Source organism: Myodes glareolus, chromosome 18 (assembly GCF_982192425.1).
Source record: "Myodes glareolus chromosome 18, mMyoGla1.1, whole genome shotgun sequence".
Classification (NCBI taxonomy): Eukaryota; Metazoa; Chordata; class Mammalia; order Rodentia; family Cricetidae; genus Myodes; species Myodes glareolus.
Window position 1 is genome coordinate 23,261,950 of NC_142043.1, and position 25,245 is coordinate 23,287,194.

At 42.2% G+C, this 25,245-nt stretch overlaps 1 protein-coding gene across 1 annotated transcript in view; it reads right to left on the bottom strand.

The window, feature by feature from the left end:
* Positions 1 to 25,245, bottom strand: part of Col19a1 (collagen type XIX alpha 1 chain) — a 324,015-nt gene that overhangs the window by 7,684 nt on the left and 291,086 nt on the right. Inside the window, exons 41-48 of the mRNA XM_087898047.1 lie at positions 23,145 to 23,189; positions 22,979 to 23,041; positions 19,736 to 19,771; positions 19,549 to 19,593; positions 17,344 to 17,514; positions 15,565 to 15,631; positions 6,959 to 7,087; positions 146 to 223 (exon numbers count right to left, since the gene is read on the bottom strand). Of these exons, the coding sequence (XP_087754173.1) occupies positions 146 to 223; positions 6,959 to 7,087; positions 15,565 to 15,631; positions 17,344 to 17,514; positions 19,549 to 19,593; positions 19,736 to 19,771; positions 22,979 to 23,041; positions 23,145 to 23,189 (634 nt within the window). The remainder of the gene's footprint in view (positions 1 to 145; positions 224 to 6,958; positions 7,088 to 15,564; positions 15,632 to 17,343; positions 17,515 to 19,548; positions 19,594 to 19,735; positions 19,772 to 22,978; positions 23,042 to 23,144; positions 23,190 to 25,245) is intronic.

Here is a 25,245-nt window from a genome sequence, read left to right on the forward strand (position 1 = left end):
ACCATGAGAATGCAGGTCACATGCAATCCTGCCTATCTCCCTCTCTCCAGCTGCCATGGGCCATTCCACTGAACAGGTAGGCCCACAGGGGAGAAGAGGCTCATCTTTTAGAGGCCTGCATGCTTAAGGATAATATGTCTATTACCTGAAGATCCAGGAAGGCCTGGACTCCCTGGCAGCCCAATCCCAGGTTCTCCTCTTTCCCCCTTCTGTCCTCGGTAGCCTGCAATAGAGATAAATACAAAGAGAGATATGGAAACATGAGTATTCAACCCTGGCATGCTCGTGGAAGTACCGTGTTCCGAGGCATTCTGTCTCTTCACTCATCTTGCATTAATATTCATTTCATATTATCATACATGAGACACGAATGAGAACAGTAAAGCACGGAGGATCTGATAACTATGCAGCTAATATGTAAAGTTTAAATAAACCAAGCTTTGGATAGTGAGGATTACTTTTAAAAATCATAAAAGTAGGCCCTGCAGTGGTGGCACACGCCTTTAAACCCAGCACTTGGGAGGCAGAGGCAGGTGAATCTCTGTGAGTTCAAGGCCAGCCTACTCTTCAAAGCTAGTTCCAGGACAGTTAGGACTGTTAACACAGAGAAACTCTGTCTCAAAAAAAACAAAACAAAACAAAACAAAACAAAAAAACCCCAAAAACCCAAAACAAAATAATAATAGTAATAATAATAATAATTAATCTTTAAAATGCATTGTAAGTACTTTGGAGACTTCTCAATCTTTCACATTGTGGCAGATAAAATTTCTGGCCCTTTACATTTATAAACTTTTACAGTAAAACATTTTTGTGTTGTTATCTTACTAATTTGACTCAAATTTGTATTTTGCCAATCTTGAAATTATGAGTTGTTTGTTCCTTTTATTTCATTTAATTATCATTAATAAATTGATTATTTTATTTCATAAAGTCTATATTCTTATGCTGTCTTGTTCTCATATGAAATAGAATTATTTCTGTATATTTCTTTCCTGTTTCCTGTATCTAGACTCCATCAGAATTTCTGTTGAAGAGGGCTCACACACCCATCACAAATATATAAGAGGAGATATGAACAATATATTTAAGGATTATCTATAATGATAAATTCTCATTATTAAAAGCTTGGTTTGTTGGCACTTTATATATTAGCTGTGTATCTGTGAGACCCTCCATGTTTCATTGTACCCAACTTGGTATTTATGTTTACTATATGATAACTGTGAAATGGATGATTAATATATGATGAGAGAAACAGCAATATACACAACATGAGCTCAGAAAATAGCCTGGCTTCTGAGGGTGTTGCTTTCATATGGATACACACACACAAACACACACACACACACACACACACACACACTGTGCTCAGCCTCCCTGGTTCTGGTTCACTAATCGACTGCTGAGCCCTTCAGCCATTTTGACAGTCTTGTCCTCTGGTTTCCAAAGGACACCACTGCTAATTGTTTTGTTCGGTCAGAACTATCCTAGGACTGTCAGCCATTCTATGGGCCACCGCATTAAATACAGGGGAATAAGAGGTTTGCCTTGACTTAGAAGCAGATGCTACCTAAACTATAAAAGTTCAAAAAGAAGAGCAATGACTCCCAGTATTGTCCTCTTAAAATTGATGGGAGTGGGTAGGTAGGACTAGATCCTTTGCCTCCTCCTCCCCCTCCTCCCCCTCCTCCTCCTCCTCCTCCTCCTTTTCCTCCTCCTCCTCCTCTTCCTCCTCCTCCTTATTATCTTCGGATAACTCGACATGCAAAGTTCTTTCTGAAATGAGAGAAGCATTTAAGTATGCCAACTTATTTCTCAAGGTTTTAAAACAAGTCTTTCTTTTTTTTTGCTGTTAAAAAAAATTAACTACATTTTGTGAAAATGCTTCCACAAAAGCTCACCCAAGAAAGTGAGCTTTGTTAGGAAAGCTTGCCATCATTTATCTAGACTTCTGCTGGGTTAGGCTTTTCAGGTTCACGTTCTTGAGCTGTGGCAATCGGGCCCCGTGTTGCAGCCCCCTTCCAGGAGTGACAGAACGCCGAGCAATACTTCCTCCAGCACAGTGGGAATGCAACTACCACAGCTCCGCAGAAGGGCTAACATGAGAATTCAACGGAACCGCTTTTGGCTTTAATAAGACATCAGTCATCACCCACTCGGGAGACTCAGAGGATTTGGACAAAACGGGGTCCCCTTTAGCATCTTTCCCAATAAGCTTCCACTATCCTTTAAGAAGACTGGGTTCCTGGAAGAACACCCTCGGGCTTTCATTAGTAAGTCTTCATAAGAGTATAGCCTCCCCCTCCCTGGACACATTCCTGATGGCTTCACATCAATTTCTTCCTTGCTTCTAAAGAATCCTGCTTTGCAGAATAAGCACAGGACAGTTTTTAAGGTCTTAGTTTTTTTTTTTTAATTCCTCACTAACTATATAAGATAATGAAGGTAATAAAAGGACCCCATTGATTGTCCGTATTTCAAATTGTCACTTAATTTGAGTTAAAAATGGCTTTCTTTTCTGACAAGTATGGTTAAGAACTCATACATCCTTCATGCAACTCCTAAGAGTGAACTACCCTCAGAGAGAGTTCCAGGTGACGGGTGTGCCCTGAGATACAGCTCAGCAGAGACATTTTCTGTTCCTTTCTGCACTGTGTTTTGCACGTCAACCTTCTGTTGACCTCACTTGTCACAATGAAGAGGGCTAATCTAGTCAACAGCATTTAAGTTGGCCTGGCTGCCCATGCCCTGCTTTTGAAATTGAGTAGAGAAAAGCATTGAAGGAATACGTGTGGCTTCATCCTCTGAGAACTTCCTATTTCCCTGTTACCAGGGAAAACCTTCCATTTCTAATGCCCTCACAGAGAAGCAACAAAAAGCAGACAGTGGTTGCTGCCTTTTCACCTGTTTCTCACCTTCTCTTATTCCCCCCTGTCCCCTTTCTCCTCCCCCTCTTCCCCCTCCTCCTTCTCTCCTCTCCCTCCTCTCCCATACCTTCTTCCATGAGATTTCTTTGTGGCTTTCAGGATCATCAGCACACCATTTGCTGATGACTATCAGCAAAATTCTTTTTAAAAAGCCCACCAGATCAACCCCCATCTCTGCAAACTTTATTTTTCTGCTGTATTTCCGGCAAATTTAACATTACAAAGAGCGGGAGTGTCAATAAACAGCGATATTCACTGTCAGAAGCCCCACGGGGGAAACAAACTGAGGCAACAACTTCTAAGTGTGTTTGTTGTCAGAAACTCTGGTGGGACAGAAGCTGTGTCCATTTTAGTAGATCTTGCCTTAAAGAAAACCGGAAATCATGTGGGGAATTCCTTCAAACTCAAGAATTGCACTCAGATCTCTATTAGAAGTCGTAGTCTGTGATGTGCACACAGCAGCAGGCTAAAGCCACAAAAATCTCTTGCAAAAGGATGGCTCCTCAGTTGGCTGTGTAGCGAATATGAGTCTTGTTTTCAATACCCCCACCCCCGATATTGTTTACTTAGAGTTGCCCCTGACAGAACCTTCCAAATCACCTGGGAAGGTGCCTGGAGCGATGAGGGTGTGTGGGAAAGTGACTCCAGTCGGAACTCTGTTTTACCAGGTCACTCTATTTTCCATCTTGTATATTCTCTTGGACTAGAAAGGTTTGAAGGATCCATCTGAATTTTCTACTGGTATTAACCTGGCTTGCTCTTCATGTGGTTTGAGTATCGCATGTTCAGATGACATTTAGAGGTCTTTCCAGTTCTCACTCATTCTGACTTCAGAAGAGACTCAATGAATAAGAAATAATAACTACCCAATATTAGTGTAAATGGGGAGGGACTTGGTCCTGCCTCAACTTGATATGTCAGGCTTAGTTGACTCCCCATGGGAGACCTTAGCCTCTCTGAGGATGGGGGTAGGGAGGTAGGGAAGATGGGAGGAGGGGAGGGAGGGGGAAGTGTGGTTGTATGTAAAATGAGTAAAATAAGAAAAGGAAAAAATAAAATTTATAAAAAAAAATAAGTGTATACACACAGAAGACTACCTATGAGTCTGCACACTTCCCTTTTCTTCAACTCCGAGTCAAACCTCCTGACCTACGATAAATGGAAGACGGATATTTGTTGGGCCAAAATTATCTCTGAGCCTATACCTCGAGGCCTATAGGAAGAGAAAAGCCTGGCTCGAGTTTGAGGGATAGTCTCAAAGCTACAGAGGATGAGACAGCAATATCTAGGTAGACGGCCCTCCAGTCAGAGGTAGGGCTTGGCTGTCTCTCATTGGCTGGAGGTACCCCCACATCACACGATGCAGCTTAACCTATATAAGTTGACACTCACAGTAATAAACTGAGCTCCTGCTTTGACCTGACTCCCTGCCGTGTCTGATGGTCCTGTGTCGTGGGGCTGCAGAATGGGCGAATAGAGCACTCCCCTTTCCCTGGGGAATAAGCCTAAGGAGGCCTGGCAGATATTTAAGAAAACAATAGTGGTTTTGAAAGTGAGCATAGAGGCCAACTCGTATGCGGACTTCCCACTGAACTCGGTGTGACTCACGTCTTCGCAGTTATCAGGTACAGTAGGTTTCTTTTGCTGTGAGTTTGGAGCTTGGCAAGGGGGCTTTGTGGTAGCCCCTTCCTCCAGGCTGTCCACTGTGGAATGGGAACTGAGCCTGGACAGACTCATGGGTGACACGAACAATCAGGAAATAATGATCTCTGCAGAAGATTGAAGCACTGTGCTCGAGTGGCTAGAACTGGATATTCAACCCCTGACCACAGATCCACACGTGTGCAAAAGTTCTGCTTAGTTTTCAACCACCAGTCTATGTAAGCATCCCACAGTCAGCCTCCTGACAGCATGACCCAAATGGTTCTCATCTTCTGATCGGTTAGCTCATCTTTCCAGGTCTTTCTGTGCTGCCTTGCCTTTAGACCAACTGGCTTTTCTTTTGGAGCTCCAACCATGGCAAGCTGACCACTCACACTAGCAACATCCTTCCTTGCTATGCCTTCAGTAGTTGACAGTGCCTCTTGTTTCTACTGCTCCCCCATCTCCACACTGACTGCCTCCAAATGCCCAGAGACAACTGCCTCTAGTAAGCTGAAGAAGCCAAGCTGAAGTATCTATGGGTCAGTTACGAAGGCCTCCCGTTTCCTCCACAGGCTAGCAGAGAATTGGGGCTGAGTGGGATCCATTCTAGGGTTCAGCCAGAATCTAAAAACCGGGGGTCCATCTTCTTCCTGAAGTGGGGCCCTGTGCCCAATATTGAGAATGGTTTTACTGGAGGCTGCTGTTCTGTCCCTGTTGTGTACAGGACTTGGAAAGGTGGATAATTAAAATGGATTCCAGAGTAGAATTTAATTCAACTCCAGCAAGGTAAACTTCCCAGAATGCTTAGGAATAACTTTGGTGGTAGCAGAGGTTCCTAGGGCTAAAATTTCTCTAGTCTTGTTTATCATGGTTCAGACATACTAAACTCGGCATTTCTCTGTCAGAATGCATGAATCGTCTGAATGCAGACCTATCTAGTCAGTTTGCAGATTGCTAACCACAATTTTACAGAATAGCTGTGTCAGAATAACTGAATCAAGCAAAATTTGAGAGTATTTGTCTTCTCCAGTCGTCATCAGTGGTTCACTTCCTTTTCTTTTTCCTGCCAACCTAAGTTTGTCTTTAGAGACTTTAGAGGTCATACAAAGTATCCTTTAATGTAGAGGATTCAATAAACCCACGTTGGGTGCCAGATGTAGACAATTTCAATAAAGCAGTCCCACACTAGCTCAGAATGAAGTCTAATAAAGGTTTTTTTTTATTTGGGGTAGACTCATAGATCAACAGTCCTCTGCACGGATGGGGAACAGGAACCGAATCCAGCAGACAAGAGGATGCACATGTTTTTGCATTTGTACCCAAGACCACACCCAAAGTGGTCCAGCATCTTAAAGGCCATTGACTGAAGGAGTTCCCACAGCACTTTAAAGTTCAAAAGTTATCATTACCTGGCCAAGACCTACCCAAGGTAAGTTATTTAAAAATTCTGGCATAGATGGAGTAGATGACCTCCGGGCCCTGCCCCTTACTAGGGAACTATTGACAGAGGCTGGGGAAGGGGGACTTATTCCTTTTTTGTTTTTGTTTTTTTTTGGTTTTGTTTTGTTTTGTTTCTTGAGACAGGGTTTCTCTGCGTAGCTTTGGAACCTGTCCCAGAACTTGTTCTGTAGACCAGGCTGGCCTTTTAAGCTCACAGAGATCTGCCTGCCTCTGTCTCCCAAGTGCTGAGAGGACTCATCCTTAATGGAAGATGTGACCGCTGGTAGGTCTCACATGTCTTAGGGGATGACTTTACACCTGTGCACATATGGGGAGCCCTAACTGGACTTAGTGAGTCATTAAAAGAAAGACAGGAACTTGGGGAGGACCTATTGAGAGGGCATGGGGAAACTTGGATGGGGAATGGGGAATATAAATCATTATATTTCTCTGCATACATTTATGAAATTCTCAGAAATGAATATAAGTTAAAAGAAGATTATGTCTATACTTTAAAAGTTACCATCTACAAAACTCTACTACACAATCACTCTAACCCCCCCATTAGGTGTTAGCCCCAAATGACTACTGTAGCAGACTCTCCTGACTCTTTCTTCAGTTTAAGACCCTCTGAAGAGAAGCCTTGCCTGGCAGTGAGATGGAGACAGAAGCAACTCTAGGATTGCTCTATAACAATAGAGCAGCAGGGAGCATTGCTGTTATTGTTACACTGGATATCATGAAGGTGAACTTAGAGTAGCAGGCATGTCAGTTTTAAATTTGCAGTAGTAATAATATTTATCACTAGAAAATAAAATATTAACAAAATAGTTCACAACACGTCATTAAACACATATCACACATATGTTTTTAATTGCAATTAGCATGTTATAAATATAAAGGATTAAAAACTTGGCAAATACAATATTATACTTGCACCTTACCTTGGGGTCCGGGGTCTCCTGGGGGTCCAGGTAACCCATCCTTCCCCGGTGGGCCAGGTCTCCCATGAGCTTGCGCGGACAGCATTGCTGCTGGCAGCTTAAGTTGGGATAGAAACACAGCCATCCTCTCTGCATTTGTGAAAGAAAAAGATACATCACAAAACGGAAGCGTCTTTATGTCAAAGGATTTCCAAATACTTTTATAAGAAGTTAAAAGAAATCAGTTACTGATTTAAGCACATATTATATCAACTGGTCTGATGGCTGTGTTTTTATAAAATGAAGAATCAGTTGCATGAAGTTATTTGAAGACAGAATTGGCTTGCTGGGTGACTCACAGTGTCTAAGAATTACTAAGGTTCCTGGAACCCGGCAATGGGGTGGCCAAAACACTTGCCTAATTAACTTGGTTATGACTTGTGGAGAAACCTTGGGTTCACTGTTTCCAGAATAAATGTAAGGCACTTTCTAGCCATGTGTTGAGAGTGTAGCAATTTGACACGATCACAGATTCTTTAATACCCCCTTCCGCGGTTAGAACACAATCTCCGTGTTTTGCGTCATGACTGGATTTACTTTTCTTATGAAAAGAAAAAAAAATCAAAAGCAGAATGGACAATGTGTAACCAGAAAGAATCATTCATAAAAGAACGTTCTAGTTGCTTCTCAGGTGCTGTCCCAGGAAGTAGTCACTGACATAGAATACAAAGTGGGGTCACTCAAGTGACATCTATACTAGTGAACTTGTAGGTGCCCACCTTTCCCCTGCAGCAGACTTGGGTCCTATCTGTGACCTTACTCCAGATTTAGTGACAGAACAATATAACTAAGCAACGCTTCAAGATGTTGACCCACAGACCATGTGAACTAGTGGGTATCTACTCTTCCGATTCACTCATATGTGTAGGAATTACATATTCTTACATGACAACAGATGACCCATGTTGCAGGTGACTCGAACCACACCACCTTTTCAACAGCGATATTTAGTTTCTGAAAAACTGCCATTGGCTTCATTTCATCATTTACGCTCTACAGTAGGCAAAAAGGTCACGAATAACTTTTACTTTTTAAGGAAGGGAGCCTCTGTGCCCTCATTATGCATTTTCTGGGTTGCATTTCTAGTTAGCGAGTCATTAGTTCAGTCAGGTTGGTAGGAGGAAGCATGTCTGGTTTTGTAAAAGGAAAATGTATCCAGCATTGCTGCAGACGAAAAGCCTCTCTCTGAATCCCAGTGGCAGCCGTAGAAACAATGTTTCTGTGAGTCTCTGAGAGCCTAATGCTGGACTAGAGAACACAAATTACAGTCAATGGACACGTTATACATGCCATTCCAAAGAGCAGGTAAATACGTTCCAGTTTTTTGTTAAGCACTGAGGAATACATCTTTATGAATTAAGTCCTTTCTAACACAAGATGCTTTCCCAAAGGGCACATCAAAGGCATTGCCACTTATTTATTTGACAGACTGCCTGGAGCAAAACACTATGTATATGTGTCCCGGAGAAAGAGTCCACTGATGACAGAGAACATTAAAGAACACACCCTCTCAGGGGCTAACTATCAGCTCACAAAAGCACCTTTATAGTAGGTGCAGTGGGGTGTAACTGCTAAGTCTTAGACAGTTATTAATGTCATAGGACTTTGGGATGAAAGTGAGTATACAAAACTGAAAGTTAGCATGTTGGATGAGGTTAGGGAGATGACTCGGTGGGTAACGGTGATTGCCGCACAAGCGTGTGGACTCCAGTTCAGCTCCTCAGCACTCCTGTAAAAGCTGTGAAGGCTCGTGTGCATCTGTAACCCGAGTGCTCAGAGGTCAGAGACAGGAGATCACTTGGACTTCTAGCCATCTGTCTAGCAGAGAATACAAAGCCGAGGTTCAGTGAAAGACCAGGTTCCAGGGAGTAAGATGGAGGGTGATAGAGGAGGACATTTGACATCCTCTGTGGCCTATGTGCAGGCACTTGGTCACAAGGGGCATATCCCAGCCAATCGCTTCCTGCCCTGCACACAGACATATGACACCGCCCCCCCCCAAGAAGAACCAAGAAAACTGGTGTGCTAATGAGACTTGAAAGAACCATAAAAAAGAAGTTCAAAGACTGTATGAAAATATGAATAAGAATTTTGCATTAAAATCAGCTTCTAAACAAGGTATATTATCAACTAAATTAACTAAACATTCTTTATTTTATTTTTTTAAATATTTGTTTATTTATTATTGTCACAGTGTTCTGCCTGCATAACAGAAGAGGGCACCAGATTTCATTATAGACGGTTGTGAGTCACCATGTAATTGCTGGGAATTGAAATCAGGACCTCTGGAAAAGCAGTCAGTATTCTTAACCTCTGAGCCATCTCTCTGGTCCCCTCTTCATTTTATTTTTTAAGTAAAAACATATTTGATTACGGATCTCATGCAGTCCAGGCTACCCTTGAACTCCTGGGGTTCCAGCTGCTAACAACAAACCTGGCTCAACATTCTCCATAGCAGAGCTTTTCATAAGGAATTGTGGACTTTGTTCTGGGATTACGGAATTTACTCATTTAAGTAAGAACTATTACCATGCTTTTATGAATCACATATATTATAAAGGACATTTCTTATCTGGTGTCTCAAACTCCAAAACAGCTGAGCCTCTTCAGCTTAATCGGAGACAGCGGAATAGGACTTTGTCAGCTCATGCAAGACATTTCTTGTCGCTATTGAATTGTTTGTTATTAATTCCAGACAGAGCATTGCTCAGTTAAATTTTATCTCAAGAGCATACTCACTATTTTAGTCTGGAATTCATTTTGAGAAAATCATGAATTCACTTATCTATAAAAGCTGCCACGAGGCTCCTTAAACTTGCTTTGCTTATATTATATATATTTTCATCTAATTAATTTTCAGTCTAATATATGGGTGATTAATTTTTAATATACAAAACTAGAAAAGGGTACAGTCTTGCCATGATAAGAAGAAGCTGATGGTTAATGTGTCTCCTCACCACACAATTTCTTCAAAAAAAAAAAAACCCAAACAAACTGTCTTAGTACTTCAAATGATTTCACTGGTAAAACTAACTGGCAGCTGAGATAGCTCAGCTGGTAAAGACGCTTGGCACTAACACTGACGACCTGAGCCCAATCCCTGGGATCCACACGGGAGAAGGGGAGCACAGACTCCTACAACTTTTCCTCTGGCTTCCGCACATGTACACACGCTGTGGCACATGCGCCAACATACATAGGTGTGCATGTGGACACACACACCAATAAATAAATGTGATGAAACATGTTTAGTACCTTTAATACCTAAACAGCTATTTGCCACCCTAATTTTCTTCTCTTTAACATAAGAGGTAAATTTACAAGTATTTTGTTTTGGGAGGATTTTTAATAACTTTAGCAAAACACAATTATTTTAAACAACTACTCCTAGCTGTAAATGAACTGGCTTTAAGCTACACCAAGAAACAGTCATTTAGCATAAGCTAATTAGCTCTTCTGAACCCTACCCTAATGCTCTATAATTGAAACTAATAGTTTCTTAGCATCTAAATGAATTGTGGAGGCCTGTATTCTTAATTGCTTTCCCTCTGTTTTCAGGGCTCCTTAGTCATTTAAACTGTTTTTTTGATTCTGCCTTCTAATGAGGCAGAAAATTAAAGACTTTGGAAGAGGTGTATATAAACCATTCATATTCCACCTGCCTGGGCAAAACAAGAGCTAGCAGTCACAAGAGCCAACAGACTGACAGGCGAGACTGAGCACCTGGCTTCCTTGGAGAATGAAGTTCCAGGGACAAGGCAGGCATTAACATGGATTGAAGAAGTAAGGGTCACTCAGGTGTCACCCAGTCCTCTTCTGCCTCTTGCTTCGCAAGTACAAATTGTAACTTGGGTTTTTTTTTTTTCAGAAAACAATTGAATCTTTTCTCCTAACACTCATTCCCATGTTGAATTGCCCACTTTCTTAGTATAACCTCATCTTATTTTCTTTTTATGTTCCACTATGGAAGTACTAGTTACATGATAGATCAAGGGAAGTCCTCGTCACTTGATAATACTGTTATCTTTTAGCCTTAAGGATAAAGAATTATCATTCACAGGATTACTAAATTGTTCTAGAAATCACTTTTGGGGGCATTTTCCATGGCTTTCCCTTATGTCTTATAATTTTGGAAAAGAAAATTACATATAGGTTTCACCTATGGGGCAATACAGCAATAATTTCTTGTGATATCTGAATCATTTCTCAGTTTCATTTTAATTGCTGTTGTATATTTTGGACTTATTTATTTTATAGTTCACAATGCTGTATTTGTTCACAGTCTTTGTAAAGTATGTTACTTTGAAATGCTATCATGGGTAAATACAGTGAGTTGAACACTCGCATCTGACTTAAGTCTCCTGGGGATGCTTGAAAAACAACCAAGACACTTTTAAAATCACGAAGCTCAAGAATAAGGAGACTCTAAAAGGAAAAAGTAGTTACACGGTTTTGGAAGCTGAGGGTCAGATTGCAGAGGGATATTTGTCTTGGTATAAAGCAAGAAAACTGAGACTTTACACTGAGAACAGAAACCAAATTTAAAATGCAAATTCTAGAGACTCAGAATGGGGGATAAAGTTATCTCTGGAAGTAGGCAGCAAAGGAAAAGAGTTGAAATAAAGTAAATAGATTAAAAGCTTAAGTATAAAGTGGTAGAAATGTTTCTCTAAGAATCTAAACAGTCTACCCTAGCCCTAGCAGCTAAAGGGTCCCTTTCTAAAAAGGGGGCAGTCTAGGGGAGAAGAAGGATGGAGAAAGTGAGGTAACTGTATTCCCATTAAAATGTAAAATGAATAAATAAAGGGAGATAGACTGTCTCTGAACTGACAACTCCAGACTTCAGCAATACTCTGGCTTTAATACTGGAAAAAAATTAATAAATGTACCCCTAAAATACTGCCGAGGTGGCAGTCAAGGTAGAAAACCGAAACGCATTCTTAAAGACACTGAAATCGAAAGACCTTCATTTAGAATGCCCAGCTAGCTTCCCCATGTGAAGACCACGGTTGGCAAGTTCTACATTCGCTCGCAACCATCAGTTATGTATTTTAGAACCCATTTTTCTGTGTGAACAGACAACCACAGCTCACTGGAGACAGAGGAAATCCTGTAAGGCGCATGACTGATTCTGGTTGAGTCCCTGGCAAACAGATGTAAATGGAATTTACAGAATATGTTGTGGAAAATACTGTATCTTCCATGATGCGTATCTATTGGATGATGCGTATATTCACACACACACACACACACACACACACACACACACACACACACACACAAATATCCTACTTATAGATGAGTATCTGTTGGATGCTGTGTCTATGCACAAATATATACACACTTATAAACATCTTACTTATAGAGAGGAAAGAGATGTTGCCTTGAAATAGTAGAATGGGATAATATGTTATACTCATTCAAATACATGTATGTGAAAATGGAGAAAATATGGGTTTTCTGAACACTGGAAACCAAACGCAGAAATAACCCTAACCTTCCTGTTCTTCCTCAGTTGCAGGTTGGACTTTGAGGGTTTAAAGAGTGGAAAGAGTCTGTCAGTTTGTATACACTATTTCATAATTTTCCATATAGATGCAAATGCTCAATTATTATAGGGTAGGTCATAGCAAAATCCATGCTTCCCTGACATGTAGATAGCATCACGAGAAGCTGCTAAGTCCTCCTAAGGACAAAAGATGCTAAGGGGAGTCATGTGGATGGCATCTGTCTCTGCCTTGTGTTATCTGATCACCCTACCCGCAGAAGTGCTTTGACATATTGGCCAATCAAAGTGGGAATTTAATCTAACTTTAGAATGAATGCATGCTTGTGTATTACTATCCAGGTGGAACCCAGGTTTGAGATCATGGAGAATCATCTCCCTCCTCCACTTCTCAGGGTTGGGAATGAGCATTTAGCATGCTGAAGTACAGGGTAGAGGCCTGTAGGACAGCCCAAGGTGAGAAGCCTGTGAGGATCACCTATGAAGCTCAACGGAGGCTGATAAATCCCTGGAGGAGAGCTCAGAACTTGGGTCCTGTGTAGGGTTTTACACGAGGAGCCACCTGGACAGCAGGACCTCCTGAGGACCACGTTGGACTCCTGCTGAAGAGGGAGGACCCTTCCTGAGGCTATGGCCAGGCAGGGGTGTGGAAAGACTGCAGGAGCTCCCATTGACATCTTCTCTAGCGAAAAGGCTAAGAAAACAGGCTGCAGGTGAGCGTGGCTGAACCCTAGCACTGACTGTACTGCACTAGGTCACTGAACCTGTTTTAAAATGTGACAATCTCTGCCTTTAGAGGAGGCTTTGTGGAAAAGGAAACTGACCTTACAGTGCCATGATTTGCGAAAGTGGAGTTTTACCTTTTTTCTTCTTGGAAAATGGTGTTCAGAAGTCATGGAAGAAGGGGCTTCTGAATGGGAAAAAAAAATCAAGCGGACTGAATGGAAATGGTTTGAGGACAAATGAACTTAAGTGTTAAATAAGCAACTGTAGGTTCAGGTGCATTTTGTGTGGGAGAAGACAGACGTGCCAGGATGCTGTCTGGAGAGTGAGCAGGAGAGGGGACAGCACACATGGAGCTGGAGGCTAGAGATTCCAAGCAAAAAACTTCCATTGGCTCTTTCTAATAAACCATCTTGAGGAAAAGGTTATCTGTGGCTTTGGCGGTAAACAAGCTCTCTCAAGGTTAGAGTGTCCTGCCATTCACTGGGACTCTAAGTGAGAGGCGTTGGGAGAGATTGGAGGTGAAGCTAGGGGACACATGGGTGAGAGGCCTAGAACAGATTTTAGAAAATATATAGAGTCAAACTTCAATAAACAGTAGATTGATAGATAACTTATAGCCGTGCAGAAGGAATCTGATGACATTTGGAAAAACCTAAGTCCTGATTCAACTTAAAATTTGAAACATTCACATTTTATTACTACTATGACTACTCATTTATTATTTATTGTTATTGTTATTGTGTGTGTGTGTGTGTGTGTGTGTGTGTGTGTGCATGGCAGCTGTGACAAGGTGTGTGCAAAGCGGTCAAAGGACAACTTGCAGGAGCCATTTCTCTCCTCCCACCACGTGGGCCCCAGAGGTGGACCTCAGGCTGTCAGTCTCGGCAGCAAGCGCCCTCACCCACTGAGCCATCCTGTCAGCCCAGCTCTTGACTTTTCAATTCAACATTTCCATCCACAGTTAGAATGATAACATGGTTATACCTTTAGAGATGACCCAAAGCTGTGCCAACCACCTTACCTCCCACGAATATTCGAAACGATAGTTTCAGGTTGGACCAATGTCAGAACACACATCACTTGAGTTTTATTTGATTTTGTTTTGTTTATTTAATTTTATTTTTTTGGTGTTGTAAGTCAAACCCAGGGCCTTAGATAGGTCGAGCAAGTGTTCTGCCACTAAAGCCACTGGACACTTAATAACATCAAACATAAATTCACCTGTTTAAGGTCTTTAAAATAATACACAATTAAAAACTCTTTTAAAAAGTTTTCAGAAGGAAGAAGCACGCAGCAAGTCTTAGCTGTTGAGAGAAAGCACTGATGGGCTGGAATGTGGCTTGGCTGGTAAGCGTCCACTAGTGTGCATAAAGCCCTAGGTCTAGGCGCAAGAACAGCATTAATAATCCTGGTAGGGTGGTCAAGTGCTATAATCTCAGCACTTGTAAGGTGGAGGCAGGAGCATCAGGAGTTCTAGGTCATCCTCAGGCTCCATGGAGAATTCAAGGCCAGCGTGCGGGTCTGTGAGACACCGCTTTGTTTGTCTATCTTTGTTTGGCTATCTTGGGCTTAAATACCAAGAGCTGGGGCAGGCAAACTTACTCTGAAAGAGTCAGAAAGTGAATATGTAGTTTTTTGCTAGCTATATGAAATCCGTCACATCTATTCAACTATTCACCTGTAGTCTGAAAACGCTGGAGAAATAAGAAAAAAAGGGAGCATGACTGTACCCCAAACCATTTTATCAGAAACCAGATCTGAATTTAGGTCATTTTAAATGTGTCATTTTGATATTTTTAAAAAATGATGATGGGAAATCCTATAACAAATATATAGAACTGTTCTCAGCTTGTGGGCCATATAAAAGTCCATCTGTAGCAGAAGGAAGTGGCTGGGAGTCTTTAGTTTGCTGACCCTGGTATAGAGCAAAGGACATTGTAACCCACCCTGGTTAAAACCTTCATAGGTAAATTAAACACCTCCCTATGGTGGCAGGGATGGGGGAACTGGACGTACTCCATGGAGGAGGAAAATCAGGATGGAGGGGGATGGGTATTGAGATATTTGAAAGGCAGCTACACCAATCGCACCAATAGAAGGTCCTTCACCTGTGGTGTTTTATAGACAAGTGGCGAGGAAAGGAAGCTTAAAGAGAAAATTTGACAGCACAAGGCAGACATTTCTGTCCGAAGGAGTTGCCTCTCTATAAAATGGATCTGCTAAGGTTGCTGTCACGGAGTCTTTCAAGAATGTCAGTCACTAAAGGGATTCCCCAAGAGGGAATAGGAAGTGGAGACTCGTTAAACATTCGGAACTATTACAAAGCGAATCTAACCTTCAAAAATCCTTAGGACCTCTTGATTAATGTACTTTTTGATTTCTTCAAATGAAACAGCATCAGCCTAAAGGAGGAAAAAGAACGACTATTAAAAGAGAGCAGAACACAAGTGGGTGAGAAACGGAAATGTTGGGCTTGGGAGACCTTGGCTGATAAACATCTGCCAGGCAAAATCTTCAGGCTATTTTGGACAGTAAACACTGTTTGGTCCAATGCTTGGATAAACTGAAGTTCATAGTTGCTTTACAAGTAACTGGGATTATAATCAGTGATGCTAATACTTTGCCTAAGAATGGAGAAATGTGGCTAGAGACAATTAGGACATACAGTTTCTGTTGCTTCATCTCATAACCTTAAAAGGCTCAAACAATGCATGCTGTTCATAACTAATCTCAATGGAATGCATACCCCACTCCTGGATACTGGAAAAATCTCTAACAATCACTGACATCATGTTGTTGCAGGATTATCCTATAAAATGTTTTCCTCATATCTTGCCTGTCTCATGCTACTATAACTTATATATTAATATAAATATATTTGCTAAATTTTAATTTTTGGTCGTGAACATAGCTCAGAAATGACTGAGTCATTTCTCCTGCCCATAAGCACATTTCCCATAGAAAACACCTGAGATACCTGGGTAACTCCAAGCAGGTACGTGTTGTCAACTGGATGCTTAGTCCTTTGACAAGAAACCACATTTAAAATAGGCATGTTTTATTGACATACTTTAATATTTTCAGAAGGAATCTCTCACTTTTCAAGACTGCCAGGATTTGAAGGTATCTCAGTGCTAGTCTTTGTATGTATAGTTATTTTCTGAGGCTCCATGTATGGCAATGAAGACAGCGTAGCACACGTGACAAGCTATGATGCAGGGTATCCCTCTCATTGCCAATCACACACTTTGAGGAACGCATAACAACGCCCAGTGGGCTGTGACCAGATGAGGGGCATGGAAGATCTGTGGGAAATCTCCATGGGAGGTGATTTTCAGACATGGTCCTGCTTATTCCTACAAATTAGGCAGTTGTCCTAAATCTGTCAAAGTTCCTGTGTTGGCGAGTTCTCCATCATTCTCCCCTGATTCCCTCATCATGTTTGCCTATCGAGCCTGTATGTATGATGATAAGACTGTGAGCTTGTCTGTGCACAAAAGACAATGTGATGTCCCCATAAGGCACTGATTTCTATTGCTCAGAACTGCTCCCTTGTCTTCCTTGTGCATGGGAAAATGAACTTGAATGAAAGTACCGAGACGGCAAGGTGGACATAGGTCCCACCCCTAACCAAGAAGTCGTCTGCAGCTAATACCTGCTGCAAAGAGAAATATCAGTTTTCTCTAGTGGAGTGTCACCAGGCAACTACACTCCAGGGTGGGTCACATGTCCTGTTATCCAATGCGAAACAAACTCAAAGGCATTTGTGTGGATTTCTTATTCTGTTTTGCTTTGTTTAGGTATTTTTTACCTTACTGGGTTTTTGCCTATTTGTCTTGATTTTTGTTTTTGTGGGATTTTTTGTTTCTTGATTTTTTTTTGGCTTTTGTTTCTTATTTGTTTTGAGAAAAAGAGATAAATTGGGTGGGTTGGGTGGGTAGGGAGGCGAAGAGGATCACAGAAGGGGCATGATAATATACAATGTATAAAATAGGATCAGCACATAACTTTAAATAATGGTGAAGACCAGCTTATTTCATATGTTTACAAAGGATTGGCATTTCTTTCATTATAGAAAGTCACATGGTCAGTCTGAGCCAGGAGCTCCACTTACCGGCATGCCGGGGATGCCTGGAGAGCCTGGAGGGCCCTGGTGGCCAGGTGATCCTACTGAGCCCTTGCTTCCTGGGGGCCCCACAGGACCTATAGCCCCTTTCATGCCCATAAGGCCTGGTTTACCACGTTCACCTTGTGGGCCTCTGTCTCCTGGAATTCCCTGATCACCCTGTTTGGGGAGAAAATAAGGAGTTACCTTTTCTAGTAATGCAGTGACTACTAGCGAAGTCAAGGGAAGTGCCCAAGGGAAGTGTGACCCCACAGCAAGTGCTTCAGTTCCACGCCTTCAGTTCACATGCACGACTCTGGGAAGTGTGAGCTGAGTGTGATGGGCAGGTGCTAGAGGCCGCCCTGCTCTTCCCACACCATGCCTGGGTCTGTAATGCTCTGCAAAAAACTCACCTGTATTTCTCTTGATTTTAAAAAAAAACATGAAAATAAGTGAACAATCACAGGTATTAATGTGATCATAAGGTACTAAAGGAGATAAAGAAGCCATGTAGAAAGAAAACATGTGCCTGTAATATCAATGGCATTGTCTTATAAAATGTGTCAATTCGTAGACTTCTCAGCTCATGCCTGCAGAAACTTCCAAGATTAAAAAATATTAACATACTTGGATCTATGATCTGTATTTTATGATCATGTGAACCTTTAATTTTTTTTTTTTTTGGTTTTTCAAGACAGAGTTTCTCTGTGTAACAGTCCTAGCTGTCCTGGAACTAGCTCTGCAGACCAGACTGGCCTCAAACTCACAGAGATCCTCCTGCCTCTGCTTGCCAAGTGCTGAGATTAAAGGTATGTGCCACCACCGCCTTGCAGAACATCTAAATTTTTATGTATGGGACCTGGTGAGATAACTGAGTTGACACCTGTCACCCATTGTCACTTCAGGCCTCAAAAGGGCAGATGGCATCCATCACCAGATTTGATGTGTTGGTTTAATCCACATACGCAGGCCGCAGGGTGGAGGCAGAGAACTCCTCTATACCCACATAACTCTTTTTTAAAATTATTTTTTCTAAAAAAATGTTTGTAGCGTTTATTATTAAGAAAACTGGAGAGAAAATAGCTGATTGGAAGAAGAGGACTAGGGAATCTGTATATAGTCATTGCATATTGCTAGTAGAAAAAAATGCTTACAGAACACTGTCAATCTGATTTCGAAAGATTATACTTTCGATAATACTTTATATCGATTATATAAAGATCAATACTTTATATTGATTATATGTGTACATTATACATAAAAGTGAAAAGTTAAAATACATTCAAAATATCTAATGTTTATCCCTGTGTAAGGTTGCATGGAAGACTTTTTCTTCTTAAATTTGTTATCTTGTTTTTCATACTTCCTTCCATCATCACAAATGACTTGTGTAACATTTTAAAAAAATGCCAATAAATTAGACACCAGTACACAAACACATATATGGTCACAAACATAGGAGCAGCCCTAAGAAGGACTATGTGAAGTAACAAGGCTGTGTAACTTCCACCGGGAACACAAGTCCTACTAGGAGCTTATGATTCATTACAGAAAATGCTGGTAAGTTCCAGTAACAGCACCGGCAGCCTCCAGAGTTCTAACAGAAGTACACTGCACACCTGCATGCGGAACTTCACATTCTGTTTCCTTCCTACTCCTCTCCTTCCTCAGTTTCCCTACTCCACTTAGTGTTCTCGTGGACCAGTGTTTCTCAGCCTGGGCGGTCTTCTCCCTGGAAGGCATTTAGTGAAGCCTGGGGAGCGACAGCGGAGGCGTGATGGTGCTGCTGCATCAGGACAGGGCCAGCAATGCCAGCAGTGTTCTGCAATATGCTAGGCAGCCAGACAGCACAAAATCTTACCTACCTCCACGTGTCAGTACCACTGTGGGTGAGAAATCCCTAAGCTGGCCAAAAGAATTTGGGTGGTCTTTGTAGTTGGCCTATGTGTCTCAGACAGGAGGGTGGTAAAACCCTTCCAAACTGGAATAGAAAGGCAGACTCATGTGCACAAAGACCAACTAGCAGGCACACTGCCCACATGACTTACACAAGTGTCGCATCCTATTCCTAGTGGATGCATTGTTTCATGTACATCCTAACCATTTGCTGTCAGGAGAACCAAAGTTTTCTACAGGCTTCATTGTGTGGCTAAAGTGATGGAAGAGTTGTTATCAGACAGGCAGGAGCATCAACCACAGTGGTGATATACATACGCGCTCTCCTTTGGGGCCTCTGTCTCCAGGTTTACCCATGATGCCCTGGAAAACAGATGTCAACACTAAAAATCATTTCTTACCAAGAATTCCCATCAGTCTAACTGACCCAAATGGCTTTGAGATACATATACTTAAAAAGTAGAAATTTTAAGAATTCATACCATTTAATATTTTTTTCCCATACCTGAGCACCTGGTAATCCATCTTTTCCATTTATGCCCTAAAAAGATATAAAAGAAAATTGTCTATCTCATGTCTATGTACAGTCATAGTTAAACACACAAAAATATGTTACATATTACTTCATGTCTTGGTGAGTCTGAATAGTAAAATTGAATAGAGAATCAGTAAAGCCTTGTGGCCCCAAGTTCAAATTCTGATTGTCATTTACTGGCTCCATTGACCAGGCTCGGGGATTTAGTCCATCTTATTAACACCGGCATCTTCACATACACAGTGAAGAACGTAAGAATGAGTTTACAACCAAGAAGGAAGCACAGCAACGTGGAATTGTGTGTGGCGTCACCCAAAACGGCTTCCTCCGCCTCCTATGAAGAGTAATGGCAACCCAAAGCACTGAATGCATGAACTGTGAAGAGACTTTATACGTCTGTTGTGCAAGAGTTTTCTCTGAGATAAACCTACCATCTTGGAGGGAAGTTTCTTAAGACTCAGGATAGTTTTAAGGAAGACGAAACACTCCGTCCTTCAGGGAAGCTACTTAAAATTCAGGGTAAACAACCTGAAAGCTTTAGGAAGTTCCTGAAACTGACCATATTCACTATGCTCCTCCTTTCCAAGGTTAGTAAGGACTTCTGAGAGATGCCCTTAGATTGGCTGAACTGCCCAGAAATGTGGAAGAATTTGGAGAATGCACTCTCAGCAGCCTGTAGGCTGTGCAGTGAGCTCCAGAGCTCCAGCTTCTGTGAGCACTATCCATGGTGATGCAGCTTTCTGGGCATCATTTGTGCTCCTGCCAGGAGCTCCCCACCTACACTCCTGTAAGTCATGCCAGCTAAACTCACACGTTCACAGGTTTCCTTTCTTCAGTCTGCTGTTGATTCCCTATCTGTCCCTACCAGTGGGTGTCTTCCTGGGATTGGTGTCTCCACAACAACCTTCTAGCAATTTTAAGCCCAGGTTCCCTCTCAGCAAACACTGTCACTTGGTTCTGAGGGAATTTTATAACATGGACAGAATGTGTTCCTCCTATAAAATAAACCATCAACTGGAGAAAAATTATTATTTTTTGATTTGAAAGAATAGTAAATGAGAGCTGGGAATCCATCATCGTAGCTTTTGAGACTATTAGGTAGTGACTTTTTTTTTTTATTAGAAAATGGGAACTTCTCAGACCTCTTAAAGGTATTCTGGAAGTGGTCATAAAGCCAGCCCTGACTGGAAATTTCTAAAACTGACAGAATTGCCTGTCAGATACAGAGGGAAGAAAAGGGCTTGGGGTCAAATCAAATACCTAGAATCCGACTGCAGACACGGCTTTGAGGTGTGATTTGAAGAGAGAGAGATGAAGGTGAGGGAGCGGCATTTCCTAGCCAGCGGGCATGGCCTAGACACGCTCTGGGAAAGCCTGAGAGACTTTGTGCGGGCACAGACTCCCCAAGGACACAGCTGCAGACAGTCACCTGTTTCAGGACTGCAAACCATGCTGACATCTGTTGTGGTTGGTAACCCAACCATAGGCTCAGGACTTCTCTGAAGCGCCCTGGGAATTCTGGAGAGCACTTTAACTAAGAATATGTTTCCTGAAGTGTATAGTTCAAAGACTTTATTACCTGCCAGAACACTAGCAACACAGGTAAAGCTGATTAAAGAGAGAATGAGAAACAACTGTGACACCTGAATAAAAGATAAATCAAACTGGAACTCATGCTTTGAACCTTTAAAATGTACGTAAGTTTCTCTTTTTAAAAATACCCATACACATATACAAAGAAACATAATCACATCTATCCCCATTTTCCCACCAACTCTCCATGAATCCCTCTCAGTATGACCCCTTCCCAACTTTATCTTCTCTTCTTTTGATAACAGACTGAATCCAAGTGGCACCCCTGCTATACACATAAGCAAAGGGTGGCAGCACCCCAGTGGGAGCTCCCTCAGGCAGGAAGGAGTGCCTCCTGCAGCGGTTTTCAGCACCAACCATTGTTAGCATGGAACAGTTGCTCAAAAACGTTCAATGAAAACAATTGCCAAATGTATTATATACAGGGAACTCAACCACAAGCCTTTTACGGGCTGGCTCACAAGGGTTAGGGAGGAAAATTTGTTAAGGGGAGGTGACGGGAAGCTCAGAACACTATGCTGTTCACTGGTACTTCCTATAGCCAGCACTGCAGGTCCCTTCACACCACATGCCGCCCGATTGACTCATGGAACACCCTGGGTCATCGATCAAGCCCAGAATGCCTGATGCTGAACAGCATACACCTTTTGTCTTCTGCATTGCCACCTCTGAGGAGAGGAAGGCCAGAGAATTCATCAACTCTGAATGTCAGAGAAATATCGAACAAAGTCCTAAGATTCATGGTACTCATTTTCAGGACTTCCCTTCCATGCATGACAGAGCAAATGACCAAGACCTGTAAAGAAACTTTGATAGGCTGGACAGATGACTCAGAGATTAAGAGCACTTGTTGCTCTTCCAAAGGACTGGGTTTGATTCTTAGCACCCATCTGATGGCTCACAATCCTCTCTAACTATAGTTCCAGGGGATCTGATACCCTCTTCTAGCTTCCACATGTACCAGGTACACATATGGTACACACATATACATGTGGTGACACATACACATAAAATAAACTACATATTAAAAGATGAAAAAAATCTTTAAAACAAAACCCAGAGCTTCACATGCCTCTCTCTGGCCTCAGGACACTCTGGGCTCACAGTAGGGGCTAGATGTATAATCGCTGGGTGGGCATGACTGTCACAATGTCATGTCAATACACAAGCTTTTTAAGGGCTCTGGGCACAACACATTTGCAGTAATGGTTATTAATGACATTGTCAGGACAAGGCCTATAGTAGGTTTTCTTACTTAGTTTATCACACAGGCACTATGCCAGCAAGCTGTTGGCTTCTTCCTATTTTAGGATGTGACAGGACATTTAATTTGAACTCTAATGAAGTTACTAGACATAAGAAACAAAGAGTCCACTTTAGTGGCACTCACAAAAATCACATCGTTCCCCACCATTGTTTAAATGATAAAAAGATTCCAAATAGAGATTTAGGAAACTCCTGGAGAAATCTCCTGCCAGTACTCCAAATTCAATTTTTAGAACCTGTCTGCATTTCATTCTGAAGCTGCTTGCTGAGATCTTCGATTTCTGAGGAGGAAAGTGAAGAGACAATGGATAGAACATCTCTTAGAATAGCAGTGTCTGTGTCGTAAGTACTTACTGGCCTCCCCGAGGGTCCCTCTGGTCCAGGAAAACCTGTATCTCCAACAGGCCCTCTCTCACCCTAGAAGTGTGAGCCAAGAAAAAAGTTCATTGGTGAAAATTTCTTTAAAATAGCTCCTAGATACTACAGCAGCGTATCTGCTGCTAAATTGGTGGTAGCTCACCGGCTCCCCTGGGACTCCTGGAGGACCTTGGGCACCGGGCTTTCCCTGTAAGAAAACCAAATAAAAATGTTAGGAGCCAGGTTAGGACGCCATGCATTTCTGCCTCCACAATAGGTTACTGTCTGTCTGGACTAGTACATGTTCCAGGGCTCAGTGGACCCCAGAGGCTGTAAGGCATACACTACAGCGTCCTGAGCGGGAGGAGGATATTGTTGAACATGTACCCTCGTTATTGGATGTCCTTAAGTCTTTTTTTTCCTGGCAATTCTTTCTTACTCTAGGCCAGTGGTTCTCAACATTCCTAATGCTACGCCCTTTAATACAGTTCCTCATGTCGTGGTGACCCCCAGGCACATTATTTTTTATTTTGTTACCTAACTGTAATTTTGTTACTGTTATGAATTGTCATGTAAATCTCTGATATGTAGGATGTATTTTCATTGTTACAAATTGACCCAAGAGGGTCACGACCCATAGATTAAGAACTGCTCCTCTATGGTAGGAGATGGAGGTGGGAGTTTGGGGAGGGTGTGCTGGTTGGGTTTTGTTGTTGTTGTTGTTGTTGTTGCTTGTCAAGTTGATGCAAAGTCGGGTCATTAGGAAGAGGAAAACGTAATTGAGAAATTCCCCCATCAGACTGACCTGTGGACAAGTCTGTGGGACATTTTCTTGATTAATTATTGATGTGGGAGGGCCAGCTCACTGTGGGCAGTGCTACAACTGGGTTGGTGGTCCGGGGTTGTATGAGAAAGCAGGTTGAGCAAGCCATAAAGTGCAAGCCAGTAAGTAGTAGCCTTATGTGGTCTCGGTTTTAGTTCCTCCCTCCTGGTTCCTGCCCTGTTTGAGTTCCTGCCCTGATTTCCCTGAGGGATGGGCTGTGTTCAGGTCACATTAGCCAAATAAACTTCCTAAGTTGCTCTTGGTCATTTTTAAAAAAAAAATCACACTGATAGAAAACAAAGTAAGATAAAAGGCAGAGGTGAGAGGAATTTACGTCAGGTTATGAGTTTCGCAAGGGAGCGTCTGTGTTGGTAATAAAATAATATGAAAAAACATTTTATTTGAAAAGCTGTATTTGGGTAAAAGGTTGAGGAAAATATTTCAATGTGCTATGGTCCAAAGAACAAGAAGCAGGAAACCCTGGAGCAGAAAGACCACAGGAAGAGGTAGGGACGTGATGCCTCCACAGTTTAAATGTGAAATGTGTCCTACAGGCTCATGTATGTGAGCATGAGGTCCTCAGCTGCTGAGGTTTGGGAAAGTTATAAGCCTTTAGGACTATGGTTTTATAGCAGAAACAAGCTGACTGCTCAGAGGCAGGCCTTGAGGCTCCTATCCACTTCTGTGTCCTGCTGGAGCTCTCTACTGTTTGGTCTACCAACACGTAGAAAATACATTTCAAGTTCTTTCTGCATCTGCTCAGCCTACCCCAGCAAAACCTGGCTGTCGTGGCTTTCTGGTTTGCCAGCAAGTATGGCTCTGACTCTTTCAGGAGGTCCGATTATGGAGTACTTGAATAGTGTTTGTAGGCCCAGGTGCTTGTATGGCCACTCGGGGAGTAGGAGGAAAGGAGCAGAGACCATGCCCATGGCTCAACACCCCTGCCCCACTGCCTGGGCAGGTGGTGGGATTGGGTCTGCTAGACATGCACAGGCAGGAGAGCATAGAGGATTCACGCTGCCGTACACAGAGGTATTTCCAGGCTGTGCACTGCGCTGCATGGCAGATTTAGCTTTCACTTAGATAAAAAAGGGTTTACATGCTGCACAGTGCTACCCAGAGTTGAGGTGGTGAGGACAGCTCACACCCAGCAGTCCCAGAGCTGGTGATGAACTTCCTCTGCCATATTAAAAGCCTGAGAGAGGTGGAGCCAGTGTCAAGGGCCACTGCAACTGAGCTGCTTACCATTTCAAAAGCACTCCTGGTCAGAAAATTATTACAGATATGCAATAAAGACAGATCCAGATAAAAAGACCTCTAAATGGGTCACAGTGTTGGGTAAATGTATGCACACTTGAGAGAAGAAAAAAGATATAGAAAGTTATAAAAATAAGTAAATTGTTTAAAAAATAAAAATTAAACAAAGTCTTTAAAGACACAA